General features: G+C 44.9%; 1 protein-coding gene across 2 annotated transcripts in view; it reads right to left on the bottom strand.

The window, feature by feature from the left end:
* TRIM33 (tripartite motif containing 33) overlaps window positions 1-20336 on the bottom strand; it is a 695715-nt gene that overhangs the window by 41680 nt on the left and 633699 nt on the right. For both annotated transcript variants that reach the window (XM_085652097.1, XM_085652090.1), the window contains one exon: window positions 17807-17959. In XM_085652097.1, coding sequence (XP_085508223.1) covers window positions 17807-17959 — 153 coding nt within the window. The remainder of the gene's footprint in view (window positions 1-17806; window positions 17960-20336) is intronic.

The raw sequence follows: 20336 nt of genomic DNA, 5'->3' as shown, positions 1-20336 counted from the left end.
GACGATTTGCAGCACCCACCTGTCTGAAGTGATAGATCGCCAGTGGAGCAGGTGATGGCGAACTCAGCCGCCCACTGGCGTGGAATGGGCCTGAAAGCTCGGACTAGGAGGGCTTTGAGGCGGATGCTGCCGGGGTGGATGTGGACTGACCGGCACGTTGTCCTCCAGTACCGCCATGGCGGAATCCAGGTCCGCGACCGCGTGCAGGTTGGGTCTGCGGCCGGTGGCTAGGCCGACATGAGGAGGTGCCCCTTCCTTGGCCACGAAAGGGGCAAAAGGCATTAGTTTGCGGCCGTGGGGCCGAGAGACCCAAGGACCTGGCCGTAGCCCGGGAGTCCTTAAAACGAGCCAGCGCACTATCCGCCTTCTCACCAAAAAGGCGAGTGCCATCAGAGGGCATATCCATGAGGGAACTCTGGACATCCCCCGAAAAAGACGTGGACCACAGCCAGGCGTGGCGCCGGAGCGCCACCGTGGTGGAAATCGCCCTACCCAGCGAGTCCGTGGTGTCTAGTCCACACCGTATGGCATGTCGTGCTGCATCTCGCCCGTCAGCAAGCGCCTGGGAGAGACGAGTCCGGGCCTCCTCCAGACACAGGGGCAGCACATCCTCCACCGTATCCCACAGAGAGTGGGAGAAACGGTCCAAGAGGCAAGCGGTGTTCAAAGACCGCAGGCCCAAACTCAGGGAAGAGAACAGCTTCTTTCCAAACTGTTCCAGCCTCTTGGATTCCCGATCCGGAGGGGCGGACGGGAAGGAGGATTGGTAAGTGGAGGCCTGGATAACCAGACTCTCGGGGTTGGGTGTTGGGACAGGCAACTGGGGTCGCCCGGAGCAGGGTGGTGGCGCCGGGCCACGTTCCGATCGACAGGAGGAACTGTGGAGGGCTTGGACCAAGTTCCCTGCAGAACGTCTATGAGGGCCTCATTGAACTGCAGCAGAGGACTCTGTGGAGCTTGCTGACGGTTGAAGCACCTCTGTGAGGACGTTAGTCCTCACGGCCACAGCAGGCAGCTCGAGCCCCAGGGCTGCGGCCGCCTTGCGCAGCACCACTGAAAAAGCTGCACCTTCCTCCGAGGCCACAGTCGGAGGAGAGATGAAACCAGCGTCCGGGGAAGTGTCCAGACCACTGGCATCCCCCAGTTCGTCTGCCCAGTCCTGTGAAAGTTGGCCCTGAATGGCCATAGGGTCCTCAAACCCCTCCCAGTCGCCCCCGTCATCCGATGCCTGATAAACAGGAGGAATGATCGGAGCCGGGCGGTAGATGAAACGCTCATCCATCGGCGTCGGGTGCGGCGTCAAGCGTCGCCGCGCCGGGCCCGGACAGGGGCTAAACCGGGGAAGGGTGTCGTCCGGAGACGGCGCCGGCAGAGGAGGCGTCGTGAGGTCGACCGGCGCCGGCAGAGATCCAGGCCTAGATCCCTCGGGGACCTGCGGCGTCGAGACCGAAGTAGTCGACGGCACCGGGGCCGCCGGCATGCGAGGTCGCCCAGTCGAGCCCGTGGGGCCCGAAGGCACGCCAGCAGGCGTCGACGGCGGAGCCAGGCCCCTCATGGCCGAGAGGAAGGCACTGACCTCCGCCGGAGTCGCGTCAGTCCCAGGGACCGGCGGGTATGGGGACGGACGCGGCTCCTGCGGCTCAGACAGAGCCGCGGGGGTGGGACCACCCTGACCCTCGGCCGAGTCGCGCGACCGGCGAGGGGAGTCCGAAGAGCGGTGTCGCCTCTTGGACTTCTTAGATCGCTTCGACTTACCCGAAGACTTCGAGCCCGGCGAGCGATGATGTTGACTGCGGCTCCGCGACCGGTCCTTGGACCTCCTCCTGGACCGGGACCGTGAGTAGCACGGAGCCGAGTGCCGAAGCTCGAGAAGCTTACGGGACCGCTCCCGCCTAGCCTTCGAGGTCAAGACCTGACAATCTGGGCACGATGTCGTGGTCGGCCCCCAGGCAGTAAAGGCACTGGCGATGGTGGTCCGTCACCGACATCAGTCGATGACAGGAGTCACAGGCTTTAAACCTAGGCATCCTACCGGCACCAGAGTCGAGTCGACAGAAGACCAAAAAGAGTCAAAAAAGTTTAGTCAAAAATTTACTAAGGGGTAAGCTCTTCCCGGATCAGCGCTGTCTGGCGCGGAAAAAAGAAGAACCAAGGTCAGCGCGCGAGGGCGGCGTCTAAGTACTCCGACAACGTCATTCCGGCGCACGACGCCAACGACGGACGCGGAGCCGCAGACGCCGCCTAGCGACGCACAAGGGGTATTGCTACAAAAATCTTTCTGGATCCAGCCTGACGCCTGGGGATATTCTAAGGTGAGGAATCTAACTAACGTGTTTCTTTCAGATGCTAGTTGGAGGGCCTCGAAGGCGCTGAAAGTTTAGGGTCAAAACTCTGCTCCAACGCTGCCTGCCTAGCACTACTGGTGGTGTACCGTCCCCCTTGAGAGACTCCCCGGTTCATTGAGCTATTCACGGAACGAGTCAGTGATCTACGCTCACGGTACCAGCGTCTTCTAGTGGTGCGGGACTTTAAATATCACTGGGACCAGGCGCCCAGAGACCTACACACTAGTCAGCTGGAGGAGGCTATGACCACTATTGGGCTTCAACAGCTTGTAAATTCCCCTACCTATGATAAGGGACACACCCTCTATCTCGTTTGGACCACCCATCTACCGGCCAGCCTGACTGACATCAGTACTTGCGCCTGGTCGGATCACTATCTGATCAGGTGCCTGGTCCGCTTGCCAGTCGACTGGCACAACCACCCCAGGAAAGGAAAGTGCTGCGAGGGTGGAATAAAATCGAGGCAAGCGACCCAGTGGATACTTTGTGCAGAACCTCCCATAAAAGGCACATGATGGAGAACCTTGATCAGGAAAGTGAGTCCCTCACTGGCAGGTTAAGAGAAGCCATAGACAAGGTGGCACCTGCTCGGAGGGAGAGAGTTGGGAACAAGGGCAAAGGGGCCCCCTAGTTCAATGAGGACCTGAAGGGAAGGAAACAAATGTTGCACCAACATGAGAGGGCTTGGCGCAATTGATATGACCCAGAGGCTCTTGCTGAATACAAAGCCGTGTAAGCTACATATAAAAGCCATTATGACCAAGAAGGCTGAATACTACGAGTCCAGGATTATGTAAACTGATAATAAGCAGAAAGAAACCTTCCGAATTCTAAAAGAACTTAGGCAGAAACAAGAACAGAAATCCACTGCTAGCCCGTAACATTGTAATAAGTTCAAGTTCTTCTTCCTCCATAAAGTCAGGGACATCCTGACTGACATGCACAAAATGGCCCTTGACCAGTGCCCCCTGGTGGTGGACCTAGCATCCTACGCCCACGGCAAGCCCCTTACCATCTTTCCAAGGCTTGACCGAGACACACTGATCCATCTGATGGGCCGTGTCAAGTCTGGCTCGCCAGCGGACCCCTGCCCACCAAGGGTGTTCCGTATGGCCTTACCCGGGGTAGAGAAGGAGGTCCTCGACCTGCTCAATCGGTCACTGGAAACGGGCTGTGTCCCTGCCAACTTCAAGGAAGCCAGGTTTACCCCTCTACTGAAAAAAACAGGGGCAGATGCAGCCAACTGTAAGAATTACAGGCCCATCTCCCAACTTCCCTTTTTGGCAAAAGTAGTGGAACAGCATGTCCTCAAAACTATCAACCTTCATCGTGGAACACCAGCTGCTCCAGGTGCGGCTGGCCGGTTTTAGGGCCCCTCACAGCACAGAGCTGGTAACGCTGGCAGTGATGGACAAACTTAGACTCACGGCAGGAAGCCATGCGCCCTGGTCCTACTAGACCATTCCACGGCATTCGACACGGTCAATCATGACCAAAAACTGCTGCGGATCTCGGTCTCAAAGGATCCAGCTGGCTGACCGGGTGTCCCCCAGCCGCACATGGCTGCTTTGGCACACATGAAATGACAAGTATTCAACATCGCCGATGATACGCAAATAATCATCCAGATTGACAACTCCTCTCTTGCCCACGCATGCATGCAAAATATACTCAGGTATACGGTTAACTGGAGGACAGTCAATTCACTTAAAATCAACCCAGACAAGACCGAGGTTCTGGCCATCACCACCAGAAACAACCCCTAGAGCGACCTCTTCTGGCCACGAGAGTTGGGTACCACCCCTAAGCAAGTCCCGGTCGTAAAAAGCCTTGGCACAAAAATAGATATCAAGCTCACCATGTCGAACCAGTTGTCCACCATGGGTGGGACCTGCGTGGGCTTACTCAGACAGCTGCGGAAACTGGCTCCCCCTCCTCATTTACTACACTGCGGATGGTTGTGTCGGCAATGATTGTGTTGCGGTTGGACTACGGCAATGCCCTGTACATTGGTCTCCCCGAGAATTTGTTAACCAACTACAAGTTGCCATGAACGACGCAGCTAGGCAGGTCTTTAGGCTCCCAAGACGGGCACATGCTACTCCCCTACTGCAGCAGCTGCACTGGCTCCCTATCAAACAGAGCCAGGTTTAAAGGTTTTTGCTTTGCCCACAAAGCCATTCATGGCCAGGCCCCAGTCTAAATCAAGTAGTGCCTCAAGAACTATGTGCCAGGACGTACCCTACGCTCGTCCGAGGCAGGCCTACTGGCCTGCCTGCGCTTCAAAACTAGCTCCAAAGGGGGCAGAGGCTTCTCTGTAGTGATCCCTCAACTGTGGAATGGGCTACTGGAAAGCCTACGTAGGGAACCCACCCTTCTCCCCTTTAGGAAAAAACGTAAGACTTTTTTTTATAGAAGCTAGGGGCAAAACATAGGCCAAGACCGGGAGGTGGTAAATGCTGATCTTTGGCGGGGTTTAGTCGGTCTCTCGCAGCGCTAAGAGACCTGTCAGTGAACATGCGCTCTATAAATCCAAGATAACAATAAGAGTGATGTAGGGAACAGGATCGAGAAAAGGCCGCCCCTTCAATAGGTGGTGGTGTTTCACCACTGCAGAGAATGGGGAGTGTGGCGTTCTCTCAATGCTAAATCAACTGACTCTGTGACAGAGCACTGACGAGCTGGACATTTCTGTAATGATGCAGGTCTAATCTTGCGTGGGTAACCATGGCAATACAGGAAGCCATCATCCCTAGCAAAAGCATGACCATCCGCACTGGAGGTGTTGGTTTGTTTGAAACTGTGGCAGTATTGCCTGTAAATTCTGAATTCTTGTGGGATTGGGGTAGGCTAATCCTGAGTGTTTAGGATTGCCTCCAAGTATGGTTGAACTTGTAATGGCTGCAGATGAGACTTGGGAATGTTGATAGTAAACTCTAAACTGTAGAGAAGATCTATTGTCATCTGTGTGTGCTGTTGGCACTGATGAGGAGTGTTGGCTTTGATAAGACAGTCGTCCAGGTAAGGAAATAAGTGGATATTTTGTCTGTGTATGTGAGCTGCTTTGACTGCTAAACATTCAGTGAACACTCAGGGTGTGTTGGTTAACCCGTATGGGAGAACTTGGAATTGGTAATGTTTGCCTGCTATGACAAACTAAGTATTTGTGATGAGCTGGTTGAATTGATATGTGAAAATAGTCATCCTTTAAGTCTAGTGTTGCCATAAAGTCGCTCCTCTTGCATTGGAATAGCGTCCTGTAAGGTGACCATGTGGAAGTGCTCTGCCAGGATGTTTTTGTTTAAAGGCCTGAGATCTAAGAATGGCATTACGGACCCGTCCTTTTAGGGGATTAGGAAGTATTGAGATTATAACCCTGAAACCTGATGTTGACGAGTCAGAGGTTATATAGCTACTTTGAGAAGCAGGCCTTGAACTTCTTGCTTGAGTTATGTCAGATGTTCTTGTATTACACTGTGAGCACGAGGGGGAATATTGTGGGGTGTAACCATGTTGGATAATGGTATATATTAATTTGTCTGTGGTGATGGAACGCCAGGTTGGAAGGAAATGCAGCAGTCTGCCTTCGACAGGTGTGATGTGATCGGGGTAGAACACACTAGTCACTGGTTGGTGAGGGTGGGGCTCCATGAGGGGAGGCCCCTTTACTTCTACCCTTGGTGTTATTGCCTCTAAATGAGCCACAGGAGTAGGTCTTGGTATATGAGCCCTAGGAATGTTTTTGCTATCAAGTGGAAGCGTCTGAAAAGGTAGACTTGTAGGCCCCATGGTAGGTTGGACGCTGAAAATTCCCCTGGGAAACAGATGCTTGTAAAGTTCCCATAAAGCAAAAATAATGGTTCTGTTGGGAGTACGCTCAGTTTAACTGACATTAAATGTTTTTAGATGAATATTGGATTTTTCACTTAATCACTTTTATACACACACACACACACAGAGATAAGTAATTTGAAAAAACTGAGAGATCAATTTCCTTTTTAAACTGTATTTAGCTCCACATATATATGAATACTGTACAGGACTGACCAAAAAACATATAAATCACAACGTATATAATGACCAACAATGCATAATGACATGACAATTGACATACATTACATCAGACTGAATAAACATAAACTTAAACAAAAATCTGTTTTAAATGAAGTTGATCCAAAGTAAATTGCATATGACACCACAGTAATTATCTTCTGTTTTGGAATGATGAAATTGCATGGACCAATCTGATGAACAACGTCGACGTTTCGACCCTAGATTAATGTGCGAGTTTGTACGCATCAATGGCGGGTCTTCCTCAGGACAATAATCTAAATGTCAGCCTGTAATGACAAAACGTATAGTCACAAGGTCTGTGTGTGTGTGATATGTACTATACCTAGAGCACGTGTGAAACTCAGGCTCACCTGAAAGCTCGAAAAAATTAATTAATCAATCGTACTGTCACATCTGATGAATTCGATGGACTTTAATCTTCGTCTGTTAGATATCAATTCTACAATAAATAAATAAGGAATAATAACCATTTTGATTGGCCATATGTAGTATTCACAATTGTTATTTATGCGAATACCTGGCATCAACTACATACCTTAGGAGTTGAGCAGTCACGAGTCAAGTGACGGTGCCGTCAAAACGATCACCGAAATCTAAAGAAGGGGAGAAAACGGACTAAAATAAGTCACTATTTATTTAATCTATAGGGACCTGATAGTAAAAACTCACAAGTTTCGCCCCAGTAGAATCCAGCTAGTACCCAAACTAAGTGAAAAATCCTTTGAAGGCATTGATTCCAAACGACTAAAAAGTCGTTTACAAAGTGCCAGCCTTAACCCTGAGAGAGACCATTCTCCCGCTGTATAAAGGCATCATTTGTTTAAACGCAATGGAAACTAAAGATTACACTTGAATGTAGTACTACGAGTATATCTACAGTGCATTCTCCAACGAGCCAAGTGTCGTATCAGTCTAAAGGCTACACTTAAATGTTGGACTACGAGTGTATCAACAGTGCATTCTCCAACGAGCCAAGTATCGTAACGGTCCCATCCCCAAAACAACACACTTAATTACTCACTCGGAGCGCAAAAATCAGCTTCCAGTTCTCGACGTGCCGGACAGGAAATGTTCGAACGCGAGAAAAGGAATCCGCTGTTTATATGCGTGGGCGTGATCATTGCGTCAGCTTTTTCGAAAAAATGGCATGGATTCATTTAAAGTGATCGTAAAAACCAGGAAAGTCTCAGTTATTTGTCAAAATATTCAAAAAGCGGTACGAACTATTTGTAAACTCAAACGTATGTTTAAATACTCACTCGGAGCGCAGTACATAAGCTTCCAATGATCAACGCGTCGGAAAACAATGTTCGAGCGCGAGAGAAAGATCACGCCGTTTTTATTCATATGTGTAGCCAAGACAACGGCTATTCTAAAACAATGTCATGTACTTTCATTTGTAGATTTTCACCCGATTTTAAAGACATGTGACATCCCGTTGGTCTGGAAGATTGTCAGAGCGCTCATAGAACATTAAGGATCATTGATAGTTTCAGTGACACAGTTCTACTCTCTACCCATGTACGTGGAAATATGTTGATAAAAGAACCGGCCGTTTACAACCTATGCTTTTTTACTATACATAAAGAAATGTGTAGCAACTCTCCTAGACCACTGAATGAAGGGCGTTGTCAATCAAATTCGTCCATGCTTACACAAATATATCTATATGGTTTAGCATATCATGTAGAGAAAACTGAAACTTAGATACTCACATTAGCAATTGTCACAATACTCAGTAAGGTTGATTACAACTTAAGCAAATCAGATATTAAATTACAGATAAGGCCATATTCGTATTTGGGTTGGGCTCAAGTGTCAACACTTATTCTATTTGAATGATTCTTATCGGATGTACAGATAACATTTCAAAATAAGCTAAACGCAACCCAATCAATATTATATCCCTTATAGCTTGCTCATCTGAATATAGGTCTCCTCGTGTTCATTAAGACCATGATTAACCGTTTCGAGGACATGTATCCAACGGCATTCCTTATAATTAAGGGAGCCCGTAATGTTACCGCCTCTCTGGTGTATGACAATTTTTTCAATCACCCACCACTCAATTTGTTCATGAGTATGACCTAACCTAGAGTAATGTTCTACAAGGGGAGCTCCCTGTGTCTTGCATTTTACTCTACTTATGTGTTGAAGAATTCTATTCTTCACTTTTTGGGTCGTTTGTCCTACATAGATTAAACTACAAGGGCATCTGATTGCATAAATTACATTTTGGCTATTGCAGTTTGTAAATTGTTCAAGGCCATATGTTTTGCCCCGATGCACAAAGTTATCTCCAGATAAGGTGTATTGACAAGCTTTGCAGTGACTACATCTATGATGTCCAGTTATGGGTGGTAGATTGAAATGTGTCCGGCATCCACATTTACACCAGCCGGGTACTCAATGAACGAAAGAATTATAGCCTTTGAAAAAATTGTTGTAAGTGAGGTCATGGATTTATTGAGCAATACGAAATACATTAGACATAACATCACGAAGGAGGAAAGGCTCGCCCTCCATTCACTTAATGAAAACAAGATGATTGTGATTAAAACTGCGGATAAGGGGGGAGCAGTGGTAGTGCAAAATACAGAGGACTATGTATATGAGATTAACCAACAACTCAGCTGTACAACAAGCTATGCCCGTATCCCTGGTGACCCCACTAAAGAAATTGCCAAACTGATCCGAGACCTTACGAACCGAGGAGTTGAGGAAGGCTTCCTCTCGGAACCTGAATGTAAGTTGCTCAATAAAATCAATCCGAGGATCCCCACAATATATACAATTCCTAAAATACATAAAAACCTACATAAACCTCCGGGAAGACCAATCGTATCCGGATGTGGATCAGTGCTGGAGCCCCTGAATCAATACCTTGACAGCTTTCTACAGCCTTTTGTACAGGAAACAAGATCGTACCTCCGTGACACAATGCACACTATTCAGTTGTTTGAAGACCAACCATTTGACAAATCCATACAACTGTTTGTCACACTGGATGTGTGCTCACTCTATACGAGTATTCCACAAAGAGAAGCAATTGATGTCATCAGTAATATCTTGGATACTCGTCCAAAACCCCATTGGATCCCCACTGAGTTTTTGGTACAACTTCTACGGATCGCGATGACGAAAAATTATTTCATCTTTCAGAATGTCTTCTATTACCAGTGCAAAGGTGTAGCTATGGGCGCAGGGTTCGCGCCAAGCCTAGCGAACCTGTTCATGGACGATTTTGAGGACAAGAACATCTACTCGAACCACAATCCATACCTTAATAATATATCAGCTTGGAAGCGATATATTGACGATGTTGTTATGCTTTGGACAGGAACCGTGGACCAATTGACATCATTCTTGACTTGGCTTAATTCCTGCAGCACCGACATTCAATTCACCAGAACTTACAATACGGATTCGATTCCATTCCTAGATCTGACATTGGAGGAGGAGAATGGTAAAATAATGAATCTATACAAAAAGCCAACGGATAGGAACACCCTCTTACAATACCATTCACATCACCCTAGGAATCTTAGGGATAACCTCCCTTATGGACAATTTTTGCGGCTACGTCGCAATTGTAGCAGAAGAGGTGACTACTTCAAGGAAACCGACATCCTCATTGCAAAAATGAGGGAGAGGGGATATCCAAAAGGACTCCTTAACAGAGCCAGAAAAAGAGCCTGGTACAGACCGAGGGAAACCTTACTTGAGATATTGCCGAAGAACCAAGAAATGGACAAGCTAGTATGCGTTACCACCTTTAACACCCGCAGTAACGAGATCAAAAAGGTGATCAGAAAGTATTGGAACCTGGTGGGTCCTGAAATCAAAATGCCCAAACCACCTTTATTTGCATTCAAACGTGCAAAGAACGTTAAAGATCATGTGGTGTCGTCATATTTAGAACCACCGTCCCAACCAGATATTAGAACACATTTCAATCTACCACCCATAACTGGACATCATAGATGTAGTCACTGCAAAGCTTGTCAATACACCTTATCTGGAGATAACTTTGTGCATCGGGGCAAAACATATGGCCTTGAACAATTTACAAACTGCAATAGCCAAAATGTAATTTATGCAATCAGATGCCCTTGTAGTTTAATCTATGTAGGACAAACGACCCAAAAAGTGAAGAATAGAATTCTTCAACACATAAGTAGAGTAAAATGCAAGACACAGGGAGCTCCCCTTGTAGAACATTACTCTAGGTTAGGTCATACTCATGAACAAATTGAGTGGTGGGTGATTGAAAAAATTGTCATACACCAGAGAGGCGGTAACATTACGGGCTCCCTTAATTATAAGGAATGCCGTTGGATACATGTCCTCGAAACGGTTAATCATGGTCTTAATGAACACGAGGAGACCTATATTCAGATGAGCAAGCTATAAGGGATATAATATTGATTGGGTTGCGTTTAGCTTATTTTGAAATGTTATCTGTACATCCGATAAGAATCATTCAAATAGAATAAGTGTTGACACTTGAGCCCAACCCAAATACGAATATGGCCTTATCTGTAATTTAATATCTGATTTGCTTAAGTTGTAATCAACCTTACTGAGTATTGTGACAATTGCTAATGTGAGTATCTAAGTTTCAGTTTTCTCTACATGATATGCTAAACCATATAGATATATTTGTGTAAGCATGGACGAATTTGATTGACAACGCCCTTCATTCAGTGGTCTAGGAGAGTTGCTACACATTTCTTTATGTATAGTAAAAAAGCATAGGTTGTAAACGGCCGGTTCTTTTATCAACATATTTCCACGTACATGGGTAGAGAGTATAACTGTGTCACTGAAACTATCAATGATCCTTAATGTTCTATGAGCGCTCTGACAATCTTCCAGACCAACGGGATGTCACATGTCTTTAAAATCGGGTGAAAATCTACAAATGAAAGTACATGACATTGTTTTAGAATAGCCGTTGTCTTGGCTACACATATGAATAAAAACGGCGTGATCTTTCTCTCGCGCTCGAACATTGTTTTCCGACGCGTTGATCATTGGAAGCTTATGTACTGCGCTCCGAGTGAGTATTTAAACATACGTTTGAGTTTACAAATAGTTCGTACCGCTTTTTGAATATTTTGACAAATAACTGAGACTTTCCTGGTTTTTACGATCACTTTAAATGAATCCATGCCATTTTTTCGAAAAAGCTGACGCAATGATCACGCCCACGCATATAAACAGCTGATTCCTTTTCTCGCGTTCGAACATTTCCTGTCCGGCACGTCGAGAACTGGAAGCTGATTTTTTGCGCTCCGAGTGAGTAATTAAGTGTGTTGTTTTGGGGATGGGACCGTTACGATACTTGGCTCGTTGGAGAATGCACTGTTGATACACTCGTAGTCCAACATTTAAGTGTAGCCTTTAGACTGATACGACACTTGGCTCGTTGGAGAATGCACTGTAGATATACTCGTAGTACTACATTCAAGTGTAATCTTTAGTTTCCATTGCGTTTAAACAAATGATGCCTTTATACAGCGGGAGAATGGTCTCTCTCAGGGTTAAGGCTGGCACTTTGTAAACGACTTTTTAGTCGTTTGGAATCAATGCCTTCAAAGGATTTTTCACTTAAAGTTTGGGTACTAGCTGGATTCTACTGGGGCGAAACTTGTGAGTTTTTACTATCAGGTCCCTATAGATTAAATAAATAGTGACTTATTTTAGTCCGTTTTCTCCCCTTCTTTAGATTTCGGTGATCGTTTTGACGGCACCGTCACTTGACTCGTGACTGCTCAACTCCTAAGGTATGTAGTTGATGCCAGGTATTCGCATAAATAACAATTGTGAATACTACATATGGCCAATCAAAATGGTTATTATTCCTTATTTATTTATTGTAGAATTGATATCTAACAGACGAAGATTAAAGTCCATCGAATTCATCAGATGTGACAGTACGATTGATTAATTAATTTTTTCGAGCTTTCAGGTGAGCCTGAGTTTCACACGTGCTCTAGGTATAGTACATATCACACACACACAGACCTTGTGACTATACGTTTTGTCATTACAGGCTGACATTTAGATTATTGTCCTGAGGAAGACCCGCCATTGATGCGTACAAACTCGCACATTAATCTAGGGTCGAAACGTCGACGTTGTTCATCAGATTGGTCCATGCAATTTCATCATTCCAAAACAGAAGATAATTACTGTGGTGTCATATGCAATTTACTTTGGATCAACTTCATTTAAAACACATTTTTGTTTAAGTTTATGTTTATTCAGTCTGATGTAATGTATGTCAATTGTCATGTCATTATGCATTGTTGGTCATTATATACGTTGTGATTTATATGTTTTTTGGTCAGTCCTGTACAGTATTCATATATATGTGGAGCTAAATACAGTTTAAAAAGGAAATTGATCTCTCAGTTTTTTCAAATTACTTATCTGTGTGTGTGTGTATAAAAGTGATTAAGTGAAAAATCCAATATTCATCTAAAAACATTTAATGTCAGTTAAACTGAGCGTACTCCCAACAGAACCATTATTTTTGCTTTATATACATACCCAGGTTCTGAGGGTCACTGGGTTACCCCATTACTTTTAATGTAAAGTTCCCATGGCCTTGGCAGTGTATCTTTTTTAATCTTCACTAAAGTAGAGTCTACCTGAGGACCCAATAAATGCTCTTTGTCAAAAGGCATGTTCAAGACAGCATATTGAACCCAGAAATCCTAAGCCAATTGACACCTTAGAAGAACACTGGTATTTATGCCGCCTGCCGCAGTGTCTGCTGCATCTAGCACACACCATATGGAAGAGTTTATGATTGTTTGTCCCTCCGCTACGAACGGCTGACCTTGTTTTTTATGCTCGTCTGAAGTAACTCCTCCATCATGTCCCAGTGGGCTTGATCTTGCAGTGTCAAGAGAGCCTGGGAATTGGCTGTACGCCAGTGGCTAGCAGCCTGTGCTGCAACCCTTTTCCCCACAGTGTCTATCCGCTTGCTCTCCTTATCCGGAGGCGGTTTATCTCCAATAGCTTGGGAGTTGGCTATTTTGCGTGCCATGGTGGCAACTAGAGAGTCTGGTGGCAGTTGACCTTGGATGAATATTGGGTCAGATGGTGCAGGCATATATTTGTCAACTCTTGGTGTTATGACCCAAGCCCTCATTGGGTCTTTAAAAATCTCTCCAGTATGTTGCAACGTATCCTTTAACATGGGCAGATATTGTGTGGCCCTGTGTGTGGTGGACAGTGTGTCAAAAATTGAGTCATCCTTCAATGGTTCCCGTTGTAACATTGTGGTAGGCTGCTGCCCTCGCTAAGACCTTCTGATAAGGTTGCTTCTTCAGGGGGATCGGGGGAATGGGGTAAAGGTCGGTATATTTGTCTACAGGGTGATCTGTGTCATACATGTCCCCTGGATCATCCCCCTTACCCACCAGTGTCTAGTGTGATATTGCTAAGGGGTCTTGAGGTGTAGATAGTGGAGAAGAATGAGGTAATGGTGGAGGTGAAGGAGGCTGAGGTGATGGTATGGAGGGACGTGGACGAAAGGCAGGGCTTGTGGCCCTGTCCATAGTTTTCTTCCGAGGAGGAAGGGGCACATCCAATGCTTCTTCGAAAGTCAGCTTCCTTTTGAGTGGTGGAAGAGAGGAAGGCTTTCAAAGTATGCGGCCAGATCCCACCTCTATTTGGATTTTCTTTTGTTGAATGCCCAGTTTGCAAAACTAGTCGATAGGTGAAATAGAGGGCGAGGAAATCTTTGCAATTTTCAGCTCCAAGGGTTTCGGGTCCGAAGCTTTGGACTTGTGAGGCACTGTCGGCATAGAGGTAGTGGAAGTGGACTACCGGACCAGCACCGAAGGTCGACTCGGTACCGCCTGGCCTTGCATCTCCGATTTGCTTTATGACAGAACTTTACCTATTGATATTCTTTACGTTCCCAACTGGGTTGTTAATTTCTACATCTAGGTTATGGACTTTCTCAATTTACTCATTGTTGGCAATGGACAGCAAGTGTACCCCATACCACAGCACTGGAAATCTACAATCAACATTTTATGGTTAAAAGGAAAAAGAAAATACCATATTGGGGGCATAATTTGAATAGAACAGTACAGGCATTTCCTTGCAGGTAGGTGTGCTTAAAAGAACGATAAACCTTTTAAGTTTTAATGCTGATGACGGGAACATGTGATTCCAAATGTTGCAAATAAAAGTTATTGGCTTTGAATTACTGTAATGGGAAGGCCTATATTAATCAGACAGGATTGACAAAAAAATATAAGACTAAAGAATGGAAAGGGAAAAAAACATTGGCAAAGAATAAAGTACTGGCACTGAAATGAACTTTTTAGGTTGACATGCACGTGATCAGGAAAAAATTCTGTCACTCACAGCAGAAGAGATCGAATGGGTGAAGTGGGCTGAACTACAGCTCATACTGTATGGTGTGGGGAATGACAGTTGAACAGAATAATGGATGAAGAAGGCTGACTCAAAGTCCCTCTCTATATGTATGTATGTATTTTGTATGTCCTAGCGAGATGTCAGACATACAAATGGGTGGAGAAAGGCAGGAGATATATATACACATCTGATTGTTTATTTCTCATTTATTTATAAAGTGCAACAATCATCCGATAGGGATATCACGGCGCTAGGGTAGCGGGAGGATGGTGAATTGAACTGGTCTGTAGTGATCGGTGGCAGCAATCCTAGGGGAATAAATGAGTTTTAAGGATCTTCCTGAACGCCATGTAGTCCTCGATCAGCCGTAGTTCCATCGGAAGCTCGTTCCAGTGCAAAGCTGCAAGGTACGAAAAGGTGCGTCCACCTGCCCTACTCTTACTGATCCTTTTAGTTTAAGCTAGCGCCTGAAAGCGTGACCTTAGGCACCTGGACGGGGTGTCCAATTTTATTCTATTCCGCAGAATCCGGGGGCTGGTGTGATGGAGTGCCCTGTGTGCATGTCCTAAGAGCTTAAATCTTGCTCTTTGACCATGGGCAGCCCGTGAAGTTGGCTTAGGCATTCTATCGCTGAGCTATATCTGCCCTTGTTGCACACCAGTTTGGCCGCTGCATTTTGTATTACCTCCAGACGTTTAAAAAGGTAATCTGGCATGCCAACAAAAAGTGCATTTCCATAGTCCAGCCTACTGACAAGCAGGGCAGGGCCTGTGTTATTGTTCTCCTGCTTTCCAGTGGGATCCAGGGTAAGAATCTTTTTAAAAGCTTCAGTGTGGCAAAACTTCTACCACACTAGGTCCGCACGTGGTCCTGCATTGATAGGGTGTTGTCAATGATGACACCCAGGTTTTTTGCGCATTGCTTGGGTGCTGGGGCCATGCCCAACAAGTGGGGCCACCAAGACGCATCCCAGATATGACTGGCTCCGCCGAGAAGCAAGATTTCAGATTTCTCAGCGTTGAGAGTCAGGCAGTGTTCTGACAACCAAGTTGCCATTTCAGTGAGGAAGTTGTTGAGTTTGGCCCTAGTGTCCTCATGTCTCCCTCCGCATAGGAGCAAATCTCAAAGCCCCATTTTGTGCCAATTTTTGCCAAAGATGATATGTAGGCATTAAATTGGGTAGGGGTCAGGGATGCTCCCTGCGGGACACCACAGCTGAGGTTTTTAGGAGCTGATGAGAAGGCACCCATTTGCATAGTGCGAGTCCTGTTGCTCAGAAATGAGCTGAGCCATTGAAGGGCTTTTGTGTGTATCCCTTTCTCGTGCAGGTTTCCCAATAAAAGCTGGTGGGAGACCGTGTTGAAGGCCGCCGACAGGTCTAACAGGATCAAGGCTACTGCCTTTCCCTGATCCAACAGTGATCTTACATTATCTAGGACAGCCAGAAGAGTTGCCTCTGTACAGTTGGTGGTCCAGAAACCTGTTTGAGAGGGTCTAGTAATTCATTTGACTCTAGATAATTGGACAGTTGTCTGTTGACTAACTTTTCCAATAGTTTGGAGAGATTAGGGAGTTAAGAAATTGGTCTGTAGTTGGCTGGGTTATTTACATCTGAACCTGCCTTCCTCAGCAAGGGGTCACTATGGCCTGTTTCCAAATCTGTGGAAAATCTGCAGTTTCCAGAGATTGGTTAAAAAGCTGCGTAATGTATGGGCCTAAGGTAGGTATGATGTGTGAAAAAATAAAATGTGGGCAGGGGTCGAGAGGGGATCCCGATTTAACTTCCCCCATTGCCTTGGCGACCTCTTTTTCTGTAAAGGGGACTAAACTGCCTAAACGTGCGAAGGCGTCAGGCTGAGGGTCCCTAATTTCCCAGTTGGTGGAATCTACTGGGGTGCTGATGTTAAATGACGAATAAATTGTACCTATTTCGTCTATAAAAAATTCACTGATCATTTCACAACATTCTGCTGAATGATGCAGAGTTTGGGATATACAGGTCGGTTTGCATAGTTCGCGTACTATTTTGTATAGCTCTTTTACAGAGTTGGCATTCTCATTTATTCGTTGTGCGAAACACACCCTTTTGGCTTTCTTAATTGCGCAATTATAGCTCCTAAGTTCTGTTTTATATGCTGATTTATCGAGGTCCGATTTAGACAGCCTCCAGTTGTGTTCCATTATTTTGCACATTTTTATTCAATGCCTTAAGTTCTGCTGTGTACCACTTTTCGGATACAGTTTTTCTTGAGGATCTGGATTTAAGTTCTGGTGCACATTGGTCCAGGGTCTTGGTGATCTCGATTTCAAGATTCATTGCACCGCTATTGGTAGGTAGGGTCCCCAGAGTCGCTAGGCCGTTAGGAACAAAGTGGTGTTGAAATGACTCAGGAGTGACTAATTTCCAGGTTCTGTATGTCCCGTGCACAGGTTTGAGAACTTTTACTGGTGTCGTGGGTAAGGAGAATGAAAAGATAATTAGTGAATGATCGGTCCATGTAACGGGTTTAATCTCTTTGACTATAGTTGATTCTATGTAGGATAACAATAGGTTTAATGTGTGCCCTGTGATATGTGTAGGCCCCTTGATCCATTGTTTTTACTGAAGGATCTGCATGTCATTTTCTAGATGGGTTATCACCACATTGTTGGTTTGAGAAGATTAACCTGAACAAGGGATTTTATGCCAATCAACAGTTGTTACTACACAAAAACTGCTAGAGCCATTCAAAAGTGCAACTTCATTTTGGCAGTGCCTACCAACTGAAGCGGTCTGCACTTTTACTGTCACTGAGGAATATAAAATAAGTGATATAAAAAAATTAAAAAAAATAAAAAAAGAATCTGGGTGAGTTCGTCGAGGCTTGTGCTACAAAATCTCTGTATTAGAACAGAAAAGGATTTCAATGATACTGAGAACTTTAAAGAAGGTTTAAAGAATTAAAGGAAATGTAATCATTTAAAAGAGAAGGTTAACATACTTCGTTAAACCTTTCACAGTTCTTAAAAATCAGTCGGACATCAGCAACAAAGTCATCTGGCGTTTCATAGTGTTGTGAATGCTTCTTCTGGAGTTGTTTTTTCACCGTCGAGAGATCCATTGGTTTCTTTATGATTTTATAGTAGTTTGGTATCTGAAAATAGTAAGTATGCAAGTCGTTAGAAAAAGAGACCCTCTAATCCAAACCTCACACCGTCATGGAACTTGTAATCGTACTGTAAAATAAAATTCACATTAGGAATATGCGCAAAGCAAACAAATGAAGAAAATGTATTTTTAGAAACAGAAGATAAGACACAAATATTTGATTTTGTTTCAACGGTCTCCCAGACCAAGTTCATATAACACTTAAAGGGAATGCATGATCGACCTTTACACAAAGCCAGCCCCAGAGTTAAGCTTGTATTCATGTGCTTGCATAAAAGACAACTTGAATAGTAGAGTGTACGGAAGTCTGGTTTCAAATAAGTGTTGACCAAAATGGAAGGAAATTCAGCAAATTAAACCAGTAAGCATTCATAATTAGCTTTTCAAAAGGTATATTGCTTAAGCTTGTGTTTATATTAAACTAAAAACAATTTGACAAATCTAGGTGTTTTAATTAAATATTCACGTGGTTTCAATAAATACAAGGACTAAAGAACATGAACCAATTTAAGATTGCCTTTTTTCTTTTAAAAGCAAAGTACATCAGGATAGTGATTACAAATATTAAAAATATATTTGCGGCTCAGTGTAGGAAACTGGGCTTATGTTTTAGTAGCCCCCCACCTTGTGCCACCATTTTCTGCTACTAGATGCTGATTTTCAACTCTGGAAGTACACTGTGGCCTGCTAACCAGACCTCAAATCAAGTGCTCCTTCCTTAAAACAAAGTAATGGCTGATTGTGCTCCCCTTGGCACAAGTCTTTAGTATCCCTGTTAAGTCCCTAGTAAATGGCACCCTGGTACCTAGGGCAGGAGTACTAAAGGGAGTTCAAAGGGCTGCAGTATATCGTATGCCACTTTAAGGGTCAAACACACAAATTACAAATAGGCTGCCATTGAAGGCTGTGTGACATGGTGCATGCCATATTTGAAAACAGGACATGGGACACTCCTGTGTGCTATGCCAAAGACACTGCATGTGCTATATGTAACTTATCCCTACAGCAGCTCTAAGGCAGGGTGCATTATAGCACATGTGCATGAGCAGATATGCCCCTGTAATGTTTATTCCACTGCTGGATGTTACAAGTCAGCAGGGAAGCCATCTTAAGGTATGTTCTGGGCACTGGTCAAAACGAGTTTGGTATCAAACACCTCGTAATAATAAACCCACACTGATTCAAGTGATGGATTTATTAATACATGCACTCAGAGGGCGCTGACGGGACCCTGCTGGACAAAGACCCACTGCACACAAGGCACCCTGACAGATGAGTGGACCGACTGTGTCCCTGAATGCCCAAGACCCTCAAAACTTGAGCCCCTCTGTGCGTTCTACCTGACTAGCCCTTAAGTCCCTGCTTGCAGCCTCTTTTCAACAGGACCGTTTCCCATGGACTTGAAAGGGGCACTGGACGCCGAAAAGCACTTCAGCACCCGGACACCCCATAGCAGACTAAAGTGACCCGTTGGTGCTGTCTTGGACCTTGCCCCATACTTACCTGTTTTCCCTAATAGGATAACATTACATCTTTAAAGACTAATACAAGTGCATTAAAAAATCATTGTCTTAAAAAGTACTCACTCGATTATATGCTCTTAGTGTCTAAATTCATATAAAATTGGTGTATATAAATTGGTGTCCGATTTCTTTATTGAGTGTGTGTCTCACTTACTGACTGTGTGTACAATAAATGCTCAACACTATCTTCTAAGCCTAACTGCTTGCCCACACTACAACAAAAGAGAGCATTTAGTGTCATAATGTTTGCCTCTGTAAACTATTACGGGTTGCCTGAACTGTAAGAAACTGGCTCTATATATACTGCACCAAAGTGAGATAGTGTGTGTATAGAGTCCAAGAGTCTCCAGAGGTTTGGCAGAGGTTAGATAGAACCTTACTCTCTAAAGTGGTAGCTTGGTCGAGCAGTAAGGCAGTATCAGAGGACAGTGTAAAGCATTTGATGTACACACTAAGTCAGCAAATGGTCTCACACACTCAAGAACTGAACTCTAGGCCAATTGGTTTGTATAAAAAAAAACTGTTTTATTTCTAGAACCAAGCAAGCCTGGTACAGGTAAGCATATAAATACTTTGCAGTAGTAATTCACTTGTATGAACACAGTTCAGAATTGCAGTACAACTTGTACTGGTTTTGGTTACTGTTTTAAGAAAGCAGTTTGCAACACATTGCAGGTATAGTACATTCAATTGAATGGGCTTTTTAAGTAAAATTCTGTTTTTTTTACCCCAGAGTTTTATATAGCGTGAACTTGACCCGAATCCAATCAGGTATCAGAGCGCTTTACATAGCACCAGTTACGTTACATTAGGACACACATTCATTCTTTGTTAGGCACG

Source organism: Triturus cristatus, chromosome 1_1 (genome assembly GCF_964204655.1).
Source record: "Triturus cristatus chromosome 1_1, aTriCri1.1, whole genome shotgun sequence".
Taxonomy (NCBI): domain Eukaryota; kingdom Metazoa; phylum Chordata; class Amphibia; order Caudata; family Salamandridae; genus Triturus; species Triturus cristatus.
Note: the sequence above shows the minus strand (reverse complement) of the source record. Positions and strands in the feature narration are given on the sequence as shown.